At 42.6% G+C, this 17,523-nt stretch overlaps 2 protein-coding genes across 3 annotated transcripts in view; both read left to right on the forward strand.

Annotated features, from left to right (window-relative positions):
• The window catches only part of LOC125310189 (protein bicaudal D homolog 1-like), a 60,010-nt gene extending 51,470 nt beyond the window's left edge, over positions 1-8,540 (forward strand). Inside the window, exon 9 of the mRNA XM_048267367.1 lies at positions 8,432-8,540. The gene's annotated coding sequence lies outside the window, so the exon portion shown is untranslated. The remainder of the gene's footprint in view (positions 1-8,431) is intronic.
• On the forward strand, positions 3,245-17,357 carry fgd4b (FYVE, RhoGEF and PH domain containing 4b). 2 transcript variants are annotated; one of them, XM_048267368.1, is made up of 17 exons: positions 3,245-3,498; positions 8,432-8,548; positions 9,705-9,876; positions 10,482-10,905; positions 11,580-11,669; positions 11,979-12,124; positions 12,282-12,438; positions 12,528-12,666; positions 12,775-12,833; positions 12,960-13,106; positions 13,985-14,157; positions 14,256-14,286; positions 14,374-14,451; positions 14,734-14,859; positions 15,032-15,196; positions 15,791-15,931; positions 16,339-17,357. In XM_048267368.1, the coding sequence occupies exons 1-17, from the start codon at positions 3,408-3,410 to the stop codon at positions 16,597-16,599; spliced, it is 2,517 nt and encodes an 838-aa protein (XP_048123325.1). In that variant the 5' UTR covers positions 3,245-3,407; the 3' UTR covers positions 16,600-17,357. The 2 variants fall into 2 exon arrangements, with proteins under 2 accessions (XP_048123325.1, XP_048123326.1); XM_048267369.1 differs by lacking the exon at positions 3,245-3,498 and adding an exon at positions 6,968-7,052.
• Positions 17,358-17,523: the final 166 nt, after the last annotated feature.

Consider the following 17,523-nt stretch of genomic DNA (forward strand, 5'->3'; position numbering starts at 1 on the left):
TCTTTAGTGAAAGGCGCATTTGAAGCACAGCTGAAGACGCACTGTCACGAGGATGTTTAAAGGATGTTACGCCTAAAACACACCCATGACTGATTAAGAAACATAAGAAACATGCCACCTGTATAACACAATGATGTTGAAATCACATGAATATTTCATGTAAACTTCGACAATTTTATTGGAATTACTTGATCAAATTTGTTAATCACAGCATGAGTTGTGTAAACTGAAAGATGCTGGACTAATTCTAGACATTAATGTGCAACAGATGTACATGATAAAATCAAGTAAATGCAGAGATTTCTTTTCAGTGTTTGGTCCCTAAATCTTCTCCATTGGTTTAGAGCATGGGTGGGTTTGTACCACTTGGTTCCTACCTTTACTTGTTTTCTGTTACTTTTAAAATAATAGAACATATTAATCATTCCATAATTATTGGCTTCCCAATTGTTCAATGTACCAATTGTACCAAATGGTGTTCAACTACGTAGCTTAATTGATTAGGTCTACTGAATGATTGTATAGGATTATAATAGGATAGGATAGACAGACAACAGACAGACTGAGGAAGTCATTTGTCCCCAGGGCCATTGAACTGTTCAATGCTTCACTTAAGAGAAGAGGAGAGATAGACTTCTCCGCATAGTCTGTCTGCCTCTCCACCCTCTCCATGTTTGTGTACTGTCTGTCCACTTTTTTACCACTGTCTAAGAGCAGAATAAATATGTCTATGAAGAATGTATGAACAACATACAGATATGTGCAATGTAGAAGCAGTGCCATTATAGTGCATTAGTAGTGGCAGCACCATTATAGTGCAGTGTAGAGACACTGATGATACTTTGATCACAGTTTCATTGTGAGCCTTCTTAGTGTTTTAAAAATAGCGCGATCATGTATCAAAATAGTAGTGCTGCCAGGATTCCAATTCAAAATGTAATTTCACCCGAAAATGACAACGCGGACAAGCTTAAAAGTGGCGCTTCGGACGTAATTGTGCTTTTAAACTTAAGTTTGACTCAGGTACATTCACAAAAACACCGTAGGATGTATTTTTGTGAGAGTTACGCTTTAATTAACACAAACAGTTTACCTTGACTGGCAATTAAAATAGGCTTCTCTCACGTTGCGCTTTGAAAGTTGAACTAAGTTCAACGCTCAGTTTGTTCAACGCTAGCCGGGTTCACATTGTACACAGCATGTGCTGCGCCACTAGGCTGCTCTAGGTTGCACCGCAGCAGACGCAAGAGCGGCTAAGGCCCATTTAACACCGGGTGCATGGCGTGAGCGTATCAGCTGCGTGGCGTGTCGGTTTTTATTTAGGCTCCCATGTTAACAGGTTAGAAGCTTGTACACCGCCTGCGTGACACGCACATCTCAGGCGCCGCTCGAGCTGCGCAGTAAACGCGTGCATGCTAGGAATAGGACTCACGTCTATTTTTCATGGAAGCGTTTCCATTCAAAAGAGTGAAGAAAAAAAATGATGTGAGGAAAAAGAGACGTTTTAATTGGCAGAGAGGCTGCCGCAGCACCGCATCAGACACGCTTCTGGTAAGCAAAGACATAGAAAACGCCACGCAACCGCCACACAACTGACACACACGCCTAAAGGCCCATTCACAGCAAGAACGATAGCGATAACTATAAATAAATATCGTTCTCGTTAATGTGAATGAGACGTTCACACATAAACTATAACGATAACGACATGAAGAACGATATTTTTGGGGATCGCTTTCAGAGAGATTTTCAGAACGATAAAAAGCTAATAGACAATCAGAACTAATCGAATTTTAACATCACATTCAAAAGGTGCTCTAAGCGATGCCACACGTTTTTTAGGCTAAAACATTTTTTGTCACTTACAGCAAACATCACCTCACCATCCGCTAGCTGCCTGTGTCCTGAATACACTGTAAAAAACGCGATCTCTGTGGACAGCCCAGGCTCCGAAACGGCAACAAAAACAACCTGGGCAAACCTAGCCCATAAAAACATAACAAACTGTTCCAGCAAATCACAGACGAGATGCTCTTTAGGGGAGTTTCAATTGCACGGGAGAGAGGGGGAGAAAGTAGCGAGCTAGCTCTCTGTTTCGTTTGAATGTCAACAGAAGTGACGTTACCCAGCATCACTTAGAGCGCCTTTAACACAAGGAGAGACTTTGTTTATCGTTGTTCGGTGTGAATGCTTTTATCGTTATCTTTATGTTCTTGGTGTGAATAGGCCTGCTTGCACTACGCTTTGCAGGCCACTTCTTGCGCGCAAGCCATCGAAAATAATGGATTTCATAGCGCAGCACTGCTAGCCTGACAAGCCAGACCCACAATAAAATGTAGGGTCTGGGCACTCACTGTTCGCAGTGCTCAGTCCGAGGGGCGGGATAATCGGTTGACTTTCAAATTCCCTTTGCACGCAATAGGACAGCGCTGAGTCCCATGCGTTTTCAACCAGTGGAGCTAGTTGGCTAGTTCAAACTTTTGCCAACTTAAAACAAGCTTAACTCGCGTCACACTGTTAGCCAACAGCAACATCCATCTTCTTTGTTTTCAAGTAGCAGGGAATTCAAGCCAAATGGTTGCAACTCTGCCATCAATCATTAGGCTATATTAAGCCCGTCTAACGACTCTATAAACGATTTGATTGGCCTGATAGAAGTTTAATTTTTCGAGCTCACAAGCCAACGGAGAGTTGCTAGACTAGCACTGGAAGCAAATGTAATTTGCTGCCGCTAGGGTGCGTCTAGATTTCTAGGCTACAACACTGCCGCAATGTGAACCCCCCTTTACGCCACTGTACCGCTGCCGAACCATAGAAAACAACAGGAAACCGCGAATTCCACTGTTGTAGAAAGAAATGGCTCTACATTGCCAGCAACCATTCATCCAATGTTGCAAATGCACATTCTGTTTAGTAATCTGATATAATTTTAAAAGGCTAACTGAGAAAACATAGAACCCTTTTGCAATTAAAGCACATAATGTAATCTGAAAACTGCTGCCCTGATTAAAAAAAAACAATGCAAATGAGCTGGTATTCTCTATAATGGAGTGGAATGGAAATTTGTGTCTCCAAAATTTTGACTGGTAGTGTATTTTAGCCCACCCCCTAAGTAAGAGTAATGTTGAACGATGTTTGCTACCTGTTCCATAGGCTATTATCGAGTAAAATGTCTCGTTATAGCCTACTCTATGATGTACAATGAACGGAGGCGTGGGGTGTGAAATTGGAATGGGCGGTAGTTACCTCTCCTAGTTAATCTCAGGATCTGCAGGCGTTCGTGGTGACACTTCGATATTTACGTTTGGAATGGGCTATTGACGTTGGTTCTAGGCTAAAGTAGGGGAAAACACTCTAATAGACTACGGCTTATTGCTTACCTACCTAGAGGTGTGAATCACTTCGCAATGTTTGACAACATGGAGAAGCCGTCTGGGAAAAGTTTGCAGGATGGGGAAGATTTCAGACGGATGGCACTCAGGAGGCGGCGACTAAATGGTGAGGCTATAGCATAGCACCAGTATTTTGTGCTTAAACACACTCAGTATTTTGTACAGGTGAGCAAATAGCCTTCTTGCGAATAGAAAAGTATTGATGCCAAACCTCATGAATGATCGCATGTCATGAAGAAGGTTGTGTATAGACCTTGTGACACTATCCAGTCCATAAGACAAACGAATTTAAAGGTTTATTGCTTAGCTTTAGACGCACACAATATATATAGAAAACTGCAATCTCTGGGCGAGAATATTAAAGTAGGCTAATATTGTAGCACTGTTAAGAGGAACACAAAAGCGTGCTTGTATTTGGGTGTCATGGCACTGAATTTAATAGCCTTAGCGTTCTGTAATTGTGCGGCTAGAGGCGCCCCGATGGTACTGCGTTACCCTTTGTTACTGCTTATGATTAGGACTGACTGAATCCCCTATCTGTCCAAACAGAGTGGTACAGTAATCGGTCAAGCTCATCATATGCTGATAATGATTGATAAGCTACTTATTTTAAAGGATTGCTCCAGAAACTGTGGCTATACTGCTTCCACAAATTAGCCAGGTTTTATCCAAAGATCACTTTGGTTGTAATTTGGAAATGGATAGATCTGAGTCATGTTTAATTGGAGTGACATTTCAGTGAGACACTTTGTTTTGTATTTTAAGCTCAGAGAATCTAGGCCATTTAAAGAGCCACTCAGTGAAACACTGGCCTGAGGCTACACATTCTGATTTTCTAAACTTCAGGGCCTCTGTTCAATCCCTTTCCCCAAGTGTGCAGTGTCTGTGTCAATCTATCAAACTGGAACATTGAATTGGTTTCAAAAGTACACTCAACATGTGTGGTTTTCATGGTGGAGCAAATTACCCCAGTGGGGTCATCCACAACATTTCAACAGTGCCACAACATCTGCGTACAGTTGAGCATCTCAAACAGAATGTCCTCAAACCTGTCCCTCTGGATTTTTGCTGACCCTGTTGGTGTTGCAGAAAAGTTGACATGAGATCTGTAAATTCTGAAAATTAATTTTATGCAGATACCAGTACAGACTCATTCTGGGTGTGGGGCACCATTGGGGCCTGTTCCTCCATGATCTTTGAATCACAAGAGTCAGCTGTTTGGTTTTACTGCAAGTATAACTATTCCCAGATCATCTTTCAAAAATATTTTGTCAGACACTGACTTCTACATAGGTAATGGTTGTAATACACATGAGAAACTGTTGTTACTCTATAAAGCTATAGCATCTAGTGGTGAGGTTGCTGAATAGCAACGCCATACCGCTTTGAATAGTAGGCTATATTCCATTTATGCTTTTTGCCACCACCTACACATAGTAGCTTTAAATTGTCACCATTTCCTCAAGATCTTATACAAATGCTTAATTGGTTATATAAAAGTTATTTCTATATTAGAGGCATCATAATGACCACAATAATTGTTTTCTACCTTTTTTTAACCTTTCACATAGTATGTAAATAACTTAGGGCTGCACAATTAACGCAGTCGTAATCACACCAATGCAGTTACCTAATCGCAAACACTACAAATAATCGGCCACAGTTCATTTTGTCACATGTTTTACTTTTTATCCATTTCATCATCCTTGACTGTGCCTCTTCTGGTTGGTGGATGTGTGTGCGTGAGAGGCAAATACATTTTGATTGGTGAGCTTCACAGTCATCAGGGGTGCTTCTTGTGCTCCGGGCGTGCTCACCAATCAGGGGTGGCACAAATTAGAGAGACATCAATTCATCAATTCATTGATATTCGCAATATCTGTCAGAAAAATCACAATTACCGGTAGATATTTTCCCAAATCTTGCAGCCCTATTGCAAATCAGCTCTTGATTGATTTCGTCTGAATGAACTTCCCCTCAAACCCTCAAACTCAGTGGGCACAGGCACCATTTACATTTCACACTAGGCTATTAAAGTTTCCTCTGTGTCAGTAATAGCCGATGCAACATCCTGTTCTAGAAATAATGGCTCTATCGTTCACGTCAATGGTGGCTGAAGTCCTACCAGTGAAATGAAAAAAAAAAGTGCCTGCTTTCTCTTTAGATAATACTGCCGTTGAATCAGTTGAACAGAACTTTAGTTTGAAAGCTATGGATGTGTTTTGCACTTTGAAACGGTTGGGTTTTAACCACCGCTGACCTGCATAATAGGAACTAGTAGTCGTTGTGCATCAGATATGTAAGAAAGAACATAAGATGTATAATTATGTCTATGACTTTATTGCTTTCCTTTATTTACTTAATGTCTATATTTGAGCACTACTTACCCAGGAAATGAGTACATTACATTACATTACATTTGGCTGACGCATTTTTAACTAAAGCGACTAACAACATGGTAACAGTTAAGTTTTAAAGCAATTCTCTCAACAATTTTAGGACAATTTAAAAATGGTAGAGTACAGTAAGAATAAGTGCATCAGTGAGTGCTGTTTATAAACAGTTGAGTGTCAGTTCAAGACGGCTGGTAAGTGCTAGGATCAGCAAGACTTGTTGTAAGTGGTGCTATGAGAGGAGATGTTCTCTAAAGTGCTGGGGCCGTATTCACAAAGAATTTTAAGGCTAAAAGTAGCTCCTAACTGGCGAATTTAGGAGCAACTCCTAAAAATAATGGGCGTGTCACTCCTAACTTTAGGACTCCTAATTTTTTTCACTAAAAGTAATTCACAAAGCATTTTAGACCTAAAAGTAGCACCTAAGTCTGGGACAGCTTAAAAGAAGTCGAGAGGACTCCTAACTCACTAAGACCTATTCACAAACCCTTTTTGTGGCATTTCACGTCGCAATCCGCATGTTTCATTAGGCTACTAGGCTATTTGTTTTGCCTTACTCTTTATTTATTTAGGCTAGGCCTTTTTATTCAGTTCAGTTTATTCATCATCTTCCGTCCTTCGCACTACCTGTGTAGCGCACGCATTCTCAGACCTGTCACCTGTCACTCATCATCGCAAGGGAGGTGTTTGGAATCATTCCCGCGTTACAATCGTCAGCCAATCAAGGTGGTCACTTCAGTCAAGCTCGTGCATGAGTAATGACGTCATCCATAGCAACGAAGGCTCACTCTTAGTTTAGGAGTTGTCATTTTTCCTTACTAGGGTTAGGTCTGAAAGGCTTTGTGAATAACTTTTAAGAGAAAACTCCTAGCTAAAATCTTTTAGTGCGATTTAGGAGTACTCCTAGTGGTAAGATAAAAGTCTTTGTGAATACGGCCCCTGGTCTTCAGGAGTTTTTTTGAAAATGGAGAGGGATGTCCCTGCCCTTGGCAGTGAGCACACACACACACACACACACACACACACACACACACACATACAGTATATACACACACACACACACACAAACAAACACAGACATACACAGATACTGAGAGGAAGGGGGGGGGTAAAAAGGGAACTAAACTGTTAATATCAGTGTAGAGGAGGGTTGAGGTCAAGTGGCGTAGATTAGAGTAAGTGCTTTGGACTAGAGCACACAAAAGGACTGCAGACTCTTTAGTGGCTATTTCTTTGTGACTGAGAGTGACCAATCATACAATCACCGGTTAGTGTCTTTTTGTTTGTTTGTTTTGTATTATGTTAAGGCTTGTGAACGGTGTGTGTGTGTGTGTCTGTCTGTCTGTGTGTGTGTGAAATTAATACAAAATGAAGGTAACACTGCTGATTCTGTCTCTAAACATTTTTCTTTCTTTTTGTTCCTTGATATATTTCTGTGACATGCATGTCTGTGTTGTGTGGTTATGATATGGCTTAACGTGTGCATTTCTGACCCTGTATTTGTTGTGTTTGATGTATGATTTAACTGATAGCTGATTCTAAAGGTTCCCCTTGTCTCTACCTTAACATTGTTTTAGAGTAGTACACAACACTGCTGAAACGTTGAAGCTTTTTCCACTCCTACACAGCCACTTGTCTGACATCAGTGTGGTTATTAGTGCTGTATATTACAAAAAGTCTATTTGTAATTTATCTAATTGTTGTAATAGATGCCACTATTATAGATGCTGCTGCGATGATCATGCATTATATTTTCTGGGGATTTTCTGTGAATAATTGTGGCTCTTCATAGTGTTTTACAGCAGAGAATTTTGTCCAGTGGACTTCTCATTTTTTTAGATGGTAACTCAGTTGCAGAAGTGAGATTAAGGAAGTGCTCTGTCAATAAATGACTAGCAAGATGCACTGAACTAAATGGCTTTTTACTGCTCTGGGCCTGTGAACCTTAGCGATACTCCAGGCTGAGGTTTAAGAGAAGACATTGTATCAAGGGATGGTGATTGGAGAGCAAGGCTCACTGGCTCCACAAAGGAATGCAGTGTGCCTACAAATAGACCATTTCACATTCTGTTAGTGGAAAAATGTGCTCAGATGCACTTAGTTAGCACACTTTGAAGCACTGTTTAAAGCTGTTGTACGGTACTGCGGAGCTTAAGTATTGGGTCGCGCTCCAGGGGCCAGGGCTTGCATGTCTTGCTTCTGGTTTCACATTGTAGTGTAGGTGTTGTGGCAGTCACAATTACAGAACAAAGGCGCATGAGCTGAAGCGAAAAAGACAGTCGGCTGAAGATCAGTCTGATTCTTGGATTCGGTTCCTTTCACGCCCTAAAGGTCATTGCATTCATGCTTTGCATTGTTGCCAGCTAAGTGGTTGGGCTTCTCTGTGTAGCTTGAAGGGGGAGATAATTAGAATTTCATACAGTGAGTCTTTTTTTAAGAATTAGTCAAGATAGAGAACATTGTGAACCTCAGGCCACTATTCTCTCTCTCTCTCTCTCTCTCTCTCTCTCTCTCTCTGAGGATGTGCAGGTGCGATGAGAGGCAGGGAAATGTGCACATAGCTCAGAGTGTGTTCTAAGTTCTAAATGTGCAGTATGTGTAGGCTGAGTGATTTGTCTAACTCTGTGTGATCACCGTGTCCTACAGGTCCCAGCAGTGGAGCCCCCTGTGCCGCCCCCCATAGCTGCACCACTGGGAGCCATGGAGGATTTCTAGATGGATTGGGGACCCTCACAGGTGGCCACCCACAGCTCACAGCTCAAGGTAATAATGCCTAAAGAGCTCCTCAGCACACATGTAAGTTATAACTGCTGTTTCATCTGGCCGAGTGTCAACTAGTGAACAGGTTCAGGTATGACGGGTGAACATAAATAGTTCAATTTCATGCCTTATGTTGACTGTATGGACCTATACACTATGTCTTTGGACAGTTCAGTTGTACTTCAGTTGATTTGACTAGTGTTATGTGATATTGTGCTATTGTGGCTGTCATGATATGCAAAGTAATGATGAACCTAAGATGTGTGAGTAGGTTTTAAGTAAAGTCATTTTTATTTTAAAAACACATTTGTATTTATATTCTGTGAGAATATGAGAATTATTTGAGAATGAGAGTTATTTGACCTGATGGTTTGACCTCATTATAAATTTGTTAATGAGATCTTTAAGTAGAATTTGTATCTTTAACTGCAGAGTAATCCTCTTTATATGGAGACTTGAACATGTCATCTGATTTTAGTTTTACTAATACTATACTTTTGCTACTCAGGTCAAAATGTCTTTTACAAAACCACAACATGTCCACTAAGGGGTGCTAGAATAGCATGAATGAGTGGGATTAATGTGTCAAGTCATGTAGAAATATAGCCCTTTATCATGAAACTACATTGTACATATTAGTTTCTCTCTTTTCAACATACTGAGTTGCACCGCAGTACAATTAGTAAACTGCACAAATCAATTGATAAAAGTAATGTATTGATCCATGTGATAAACGTTTACTGTTGTGGCTTTGACTGAGGAAATACACCAGAGGCCAGTTGCATTCATTGCACACTGAGTCATTTGTCAAAACTGTTGTGACACGCCATGAGGAAATGTTGCGCCCTCTTCTGGAAGTATCTGTTAATCCGGTAATAATGACCACTACAGGACAGCATTGTTTTAGTAAATGAGAACTGCATTTCCCTCAGTTAATTCATCACAGTCCAGCAGTATTCAGTTTGCTCTCTCAAAACATTTCAAACATACAAATGCCAGACAAATAAAGTCTTTCTAATCTCAGAATCCTAGAGAAGAATGTAAATCATTTTGGAATTCAATAATGTGCTGGTTGTTGTTCAGAATGTTACTTGGAGATACTGTAGAAGGGCATGTTGAGCTGTAGAACAGTGATGTTGATATGTATTCTTACTTGCAGTGCCATCAGTGCCAGTGAGGCTAAGGAGACCTCTGAAAAACCAAACCGAATCCTGGCAGAGTGATACAAGGAGCCCTGGCACCAAGATGGAGGTCGAGGAAGATACCAACGAGGCCAGTCCCTCCAAACTCACCAATATGTCAGACCTCATCAGCCACTTTGAGGAAACCAGGTGTGAATGTGTGTGTGCGCACATTCGTCTCTCTCTCTCTCTGTTTGGGTGTGTGCGTGTGTGCACGTGCGCGTGTGTGTGTGTGTGTGTGTGTGTGTGTGCATGCTTGTGTGTGTCTGCTCATTTACTAATGTGTCCGTCTGGTGTGTGCCCATTCAGAAGTAGGGCAAAGACTGTCCTTGGGGAACTGCTGTAGCACTGGTCCACAGACAGAACACACACACACACACACACACACACACACACACACACTCACATACACTGACACACACACACTCTCTCTCTCTCACACACACACACACACTCTCTCTCTCACACACACACACACACACACACACACACACACACACACACACACACTCGCCCTCTCTCTTTTTCTCGCTCTCTCTTGCACACTAGACACACCCCTTCGCTGCACTCAGCTCAGCACAGTTTCACTTCCTCTAGTGGTTTGTGTTTTCTGCCATTTCTCTTTCTCTCTCTGCTCTTGTCTGTGTGTCGCTCCGCACTGACTGTTGACGATCTCTTTTGTTTTCCTGCCCGCTCGTCTCCCTTTCTCTCTCTCTTTCTCTCTCTCTCTCTCTCTCTCTGGCCACCACTTACAGCCTGAACGCCAATGGCTCGTCCCTGAAGCCCTGCGAGGACGCCAGAGGTGACCCCGACTCGGAGGAGAGCCCGCCGAGACGCTCGCAGCCAGGAACTGGCCAGTCTCAGGATGCGCACCAGTCTCCGGCCGGCAGCAACGACGACAACGACGACCTCAACTACGACGACGCACTAATGCAAGCGGAGGAGGTGAAGGAGACGCAGGAGGCAGCGGTGGCGGCGGCAGCGTTGGTCAAAGGGGCCCCAGCCCTGGTGAATGGGGAAGCTCCTGAGGGCCAGAAGAAGCAGAGGCCCAGCGGAGAGGAGGTCCCAGCTCCACCAGCTCCTGCAGCAGCAGCAACAGCAGCCACCAACGGCCCAAAGCAGGAGCAGGCTGCCCACCAGCAGCAGGCCTGCAGAGAGGAGCCAGCCCCCGAGATGAAAGTGAGTAGACCCAGAGTCAGACTCCACAACCACGCTGGTTACCAATTGGTTAAATGCTTGGTCGAATGCAATGTGTTGTTCAAATGTTATGTTATACTATTATTTTATTTTATTTTATTTTGTATTTATTTTCTGGGGTGTTGTGTCTTTTTGTTTTTGTCTGACTGGGCTGCTGTTAAGAGACAGTATTATCTCAGTCGTTTTTGTTGAGTTCATAATCTTATAATTTTACAAGGAATACTTCTTTGTAAGTGTCCCAAATTAATTTAGTTTAGTTTATTAGAGGTGTTGAAAACCACACATTTGCCCTTTCGCATTTCACAGGAACTCACAGTTAAAAATAGCTGACACAACACCTCCGTTTGTACTTTATGGTGCTGTGCAGACTGTACAGCATTTTCACTGAGGGCTCAGCACAAAATTAGGAGTTAGCTTTTGTGGTGTTTTTATCTATTGTTGGGGTATGTCATTAGTATGTCATTGGTTTTGCTGCTGCTTACCTCTTTCTTTCTTTCTGACTTTCTTTCTTTTTTCTCTCTCTCTTTCTTTCCCTCACTCTTTCTCTCTCTCTCCCCTCCCTTCCTCTGTTACTCTCTTTTTATCGTTCTCTCTCTATCTCTTGCTCACTCTAATACATTTGTCTGGCCCTAATGTTTCCACACCCACCCACATAGGAAACCAGAGAGCAGAAGCTGCATAAGATAGCCAATGAGCTCCTGCACACAGAGAAAGCCTATGTTACACGGCTCCACCTGCTGGACAAGGTTGGTACCTACCCTCTTACATGCATGTGTTGTGTGTGTGTGTTCTTTATTTATGTTAAGTCTCCTCATACACTATTTTTAAAATACTCATATTCCCATACCCATATTCTCTGGTTGCAGCTGAATTTCCTGGACCAGTAATTCACACTTTGTTAACTGATAGTAATGCAAATAGTAAAAATGTATATGTGATTTGTTTATTTGTTTGTTTGTGCCAGTTGTGGGAGAAAGTGTAGTTTTAGTTTGTTTTGGTAGTTACATGCTGACATGCTTCATCTCATCACTGCTTTATGACTTGCACGTGTGCAGTTATTCTGTGCTAGGCTGACTGAGGAAGCTACAAAGGGCTCATTCCCAGTAGAGGTGGTGAATAGCATCTTCTCCAATGTGGGCTCCATATACGCCTTCCACAGCCAATTCCTGTTGCCAGACCTGGAGAAGCGCATGGGCCAATGGTGAGCTCTGCTCTCTGTGCTTCAGTCTTTGTCTGTCTGTCTGTCTGTCTGTCTGCCCCTATGGGACTCTTACTTGGTGATCAGAAAATGGGTATAAGATGTTTGTTGTGTGTGTTTCTACACATTACTTATGTTCGTGTGTGTGTGTGATCCTCAGGGCTTCCACTCCACGAATTGGTGACATCCTTCAACAGCACGCTCCTTTCCTGAGGATGTACGCGGAGTATGTGAAGAACTTTGACAGCGCCATGGAGCTCCTTAAGCAGTGGACCGAGCGCTCGGCAGCATTTCGAGCGGTTCTCCAGGAGGTGCAGGTATGACAGGTGCCCTTCCTAGAAGCAGAAAGACAGGATGAGTGTGGAGGTGTGTGGAATTGATGTGCACTCGTTGTGCACTGTTGCAGGGTCTCCAGGAGTGTGGGAGTCTCACTCTGCAGCACCACATGTTGGAGCCCGTTCAGAGGGTTCCACGTTACGAGATGCTGCTGAAGGACTACCTGAAGAAACTTCCGGAAGACGATTCGGATCGTAGAGATGCAGAAAGTGAGACAAGTCAAGAGACGCAGAATTTCGCCACCCTCTTGAAGTTTCTTTGTGCTCTCTGTGTTGATCTTGTTTGCTAACATTTTCTCCATTAAACTGACCCTATAGAATCGCTGAACATGATCTCCATGGCTGCCACTCATTCCAACAGTGCCATTCGCAAGATGGTAAGAGCCTCTTTTATGTCTTTTATAACCAAAGCTGATTAGATAAAGACACCCCCCCCCACAATGATGCCATGTAGCTGAAGTGGTCTTGTGATATCTTGATCTCTTCAATATCTGTTTTCTCAGGAGAACCTCAAGAAGCTGATGGAGATCCATGAAATGCTGGGTGGGGAGGAGGACATCGTGCACGCCTCCAATGAGCTCATCAAGGAGGGACACATCCTTAAGCTGGCAGCCAGAAACACCTCAGCCATGGAGAGATACCTTTATCTGGTGAGAGCTGCTTTGGTTCTGCTTTGGTTTGGTTATGGTTTTTTATTTACCTTATATGTGAGGACAAAAGTAGCCACATGGTATACAGAGGCCAAGTAGTAGTAGGTCCTGAAAAAATACTTACTCCGTGTTCATGATGTGTTAGAACTGATACTTCTGCATTTCTTTAACTCCATTTTATTTCATGCATATGATAATGCTGTGACAGTCATGTGATGTGAGGTGAGATGAAGACAGTCCATATAAATAATGTTGTGCAAAGCAGAGTGGTTAGACCTCTGCTAATCTCAGTGCTGCATCTAAAGCAGACATTAAGCGTCAGACGGAAGCGAAGGCAGCTATTGAAACTTTGGTTCCATATTTAACCTGTTTGTTGCTGTAAATGTTGCTTTCATTTTCACTGTGCTGAAAACACTACTTTGTCTTTGTCTGAGACTTTGTATCTAAAAAAACAATAATGTTAATATCAACTTAGTTTTTGGGCTTTCTATCTTTTAGTCTGTCTGACACCATGAAATGTCCAAGTTACTGTCACATTTTTCTGAAGAATTTGTGTCTATTCTTTATTTTTTCTGAAGAATTTGTGTCTATTCTGTTTTTTCCCTCACAGCTTGCGGCTCTTTTTAATCATAAAATCAGTCATATACTGGACCCTTGAAACTCCCTCATCTCACATTTTTATGTACAGTGTAGTACATTTTAATGACTTTTCCCCCTCACAAACATTATTCCAGCAGGCATTGAGAAGTCTGAGATACTATTTTTTATGAGGAATAAGGTGATTTGATTATGATGTGTGATTTGTTGTGGTGTCTTATGACCCAGTTCCCTCAGACCCATAGAGAATGTGTTTTCCCTTCCCCTGTTGTCCTCCCCAGTTCAACAACATGCTGCTGTATTGCACTCCCAAGTTCAGCTTGGTGGGGCAGAAATACACAGTCCGCACGCGAATCGGAGTTGATGGCATGAAGGTCGTGGAGACCTCAAACGAGGGCCACTCTCACACTTTCCAGGTGTCCGGCAAGGAGAGGACTCTTGAGTTGCAGGCCAGGTCAGTTTGTAGTCCTGCTGATTTCGACTGCTTTTTGACTGGCTTCAATGTTTTTCTTGATGTTTGTCAAGCTTCAAAGCTTGTTTTTATCATTTCAGGTCAGAGCAAGACAAAGAGGACTGGATAAAGGTATAAAAGCATTGAATTGCTCTATGTTCATGGAAATGTGCAACAATTCTGTCTCTTTGTACTTAAAAGTGAAACTGTTGGTTTTAGGTCCTCAATCAGACCATAGAGATATTTCAGCAGAAAAATGAAACGCTGAAACGAGAAGCGGATGAGGATGAGGTGTCGGTACGTAGACCATCTTAACACCTGTGAAACTTGGTTACATAAAGGCTATGGACCCTTTCAAGAGTGTTCCATTATCAGCATCATAGTTGGCTCCACAAGGCTTCCGTTTTAACATTCCATATGTTATCTTAATGCAGAGGAAGTAGATTGGGGCCCAAATAGAATGTTCAAGCATTGTTTGTGTTTACCTTGTTGAAAGGGTCCATAGCTATATTTAGTGTGTATGTGTGTGCGTGCGTATGTGTGTGTGTGCGTGTGTGTGTTTGTCTATGTATGGTGCAGAAAGAGGAGCTGGGGAGACGTGCTCCACGCTGGATCCGTGACAATGAGGTGACCATGTGCATGAAATGCAAGGAGCCCTTCAACGTTCTGACCCGCAGAAGACACCACTGCCGTGCCTGCGGCTACGTACGTCTCAGCATACCCTACACACACTCTTTCAGCTTCAAAATAAAACCAACAAACCCCTTGTCCTCCACTCCATGCATATATCTTCATTTAAACACACCTGATCTGACATCAGACTCTCCTACTGTAGTTCGGTGTCAGTTTAGATCAAATATGACTGTTTTCGTTGTAGGTGGTTTGTGCCAAGTGCTCAGACAACAAGGCACCTCTTGAGTATGACAGTAACAAGATGAACAAGGTGTGTAAAGACTGTTACTTTGTCCTGACGGGGCGCACGGAGGGAGAGGAGAAGACTGAGTACAAGAGGAACGATAGCAAGAAGAAGGGCATTCTGGAGGTAAGAGGAGAGCATCTACTGTAACACCCTGCTCCCCATCAGTGGTCTAACATTAACAGCTCAAGTGTAGTATAATATAATAAAGATCTTGGTGAACCATCTCTGAGTATACTCCTTATGCAGACATGGCTTTGCACAATGTAATCACGGACATACGCATGGGTGTCTCAAAAGTATACTGTTTATGCTGTTATGGACTCGTGTCTGCACACTTGGTGCACAAAAATATGTACAGTATGTATGTGTTGACAAATATTTTTGGTGCTGCACAGGCAAAATTGTTCACTAAAGTACTTGTTGAACAAGAATAACAGCGTACCAGTGTAACTAAGTTTTTTGGTTAAGTTGAAGAAGTGCAATTTTATTAAGATTGGTTCAGCTAAGGGGAAGCAAAGAAAGGCCAGTGTGTTACCTGTTAATCACCATTCTACCTCAGTCCACTATATACCATTTGAATGGTTATGCTATTTAGCAGACACTTTTGCCCAAAGTGACATACAAATAACATCAATACAATAGTTAAATTTAACAGTAGACAATTAAAAAATATTTTGTAATGCTTTTTTAATGCTTGAATGTGTGTTTGTTCTATAGATTGAGGCTGCTCAGTTTTCAGGCAACAGCCTGGTATGTGGCTTCCTGCATCACAGTGAGAAGGCCAAGCCCTGGCAGCGGGTGTGGTGCATCATCCCCCAGAAAGAAGCGCTGGTGCTCTACCTGTACGGAGCCCCTCAGGTAAGGCTCAGAATAGCCCAGGCTCAGCCCCTGATGAGACTATGACATTACACATCAGTTTGTGAGGATGACCGTCAGAGTCGCACAATGGGAAATAGAAACGAACTGTGTTAAAGCACCTCTTGTTCAATCAATTCAAAGATTATAGTTAAGACAATGAAGGAAACCCATACTGATACAATGTGTCTTTCCAGCACTGTTAATACTGCATAAAGCAATATCTGTGAATGATGGTTATTTGAAATTTGAGCATTCACTCTTCTTGGTTGTAGAACTTACATGAAAAACCTTTGCAAATCATTCGCATCATACAAATACCATGGCATCTAGTTGGCGTTATGGACATGACAGTTTTACATGGAATTGCCCTATTCCATCTCTCTACTGAATCTGCCCTTGCGTTGTAGGATGTGAAGGCCCACTCCACCATTCCTTTGGTGGGCTACAGCGTGGAGGACAGCCCCCGGCCTGGGGACCCTCTGTTCAGCTTTCGTCTGTGCCACGCCAAGTCCGCCCACAGCTTCGCCGCTGAGAACGAGGAGATGAGGCAACGCTGGCTGCAGGTGATCCGGCTGGCGGTGAAGGGGGAGGTTCCCGAGAGCCCCCTCCCCAACAGCCCGGGTACGCCCAACGGTGCCATGGAGCTAGGCTACGACTGCTCTGAATAGACCGGCAGTGGCACGCTATGGCAGTCTCAATTCGCTGTGAATAGACAATGTGTGAATAGAGCATGCAGTGCTGTAGCAGACCAGCTATAGCTTGGCATGCTATGCACCAGCTCACATTGATGGGACAGAGTAAGGTATCTCAGACAGAAAGGACCATGGTAAAATATGGGTAAAAATACCCCAAAATCACCCACACTCTCTCCCAGATATACTCACGGTTGCACAAAGTAACTGAGAGGATACATTACATACACACACACACACACACACACATATAGAGGAAGACACTGCAAGATATCGAGCTTCAGAAATGCAGATCTCAACTGCATGTGTGACACGTTGCAAAACTCAATGTCTTGGCTTCAGGCTTCTACTGTATGATCCAAATGGAAACTATGTCAATCCTGCGCCAAAGATCTTTTAAACCAACTTTGTTAAAGGGCTCTCCGTTTGAGAAAAAGGCTTACAGTGGCATAGCACTGAAGTGGCCACTGGGCATTTAGTGTCACAGGATGTACTTGTTGTTGTTACACAATGCTACTAGGACACTGATGACAGAAGTTGCTGTTTCCACTCTTTCTAATTTGACACCTCAATGCCACTTCCTAAAATGTTTTTTTAACAGTGATGTTCAATTCATAGTACATTTTTCTAGCTGATTGTTAATACAAATTGAACCAAATGTATAATATATGCTCTGTAATATATGCTGTTTTAGAGGTTGTCAGTAATTTTAATAAAAGTTTGTTCTAAATTTGTTTTTGTAGCACAGGCAAGTAACCCTGTATACAGTTTAGACATCTACATAACTTACTTCAGTTCATGCAGGAAGCAGGAAGTCTCTAGTTGCTCTAGTCTCAAAGCCCTTTCCTGACCTGTGCTCTTAGTAAACTTCTGCTGTGTGTGTCTTTTATAGCATTATCT

The sequence above is a fragment of the Alosa alosa genome, chromosome 17 (genome assembly GCF_017589495.1).
Source record: "Alosa alosa isolate M-15738 ecotype Scorff River chromosome 17, AALO_Geno_1.1, whole genome shotgun sequence".
In the NCBI taxonomy this organism is placed as follows: domain Eukaryota; kingdom Metazoa; phylum Chordata; class Actinopteri; order Clupeiformes; family Clupeidae; genus Alosa; species Alosa alosa.

Bases quoted from the DNA above. Each gene is read 5' to 3' on its own strand.
- fgd4b (XM_048267368.1), top strand. From the start codon at position 3,408: ATGTTTGACAACATGGAGAAGCCGTCTGGGAAAAGTTTGCAGGATGGG. The intron at 10,906-11,579 runs GTGAGTAGACCC...CCACCCACATAG, and splicing joins AGCCAGCCCCCGAGATGAAA to GAAACCAGAGAGCAGAAGCT. The intron at 13,107-13,984 runs GTGAGAGCTGCT...TGTCCTCCCCAG, and splicing joins TGGAGAGATACCTTTATCTG to TTCAACAACATGCTGCTGTA.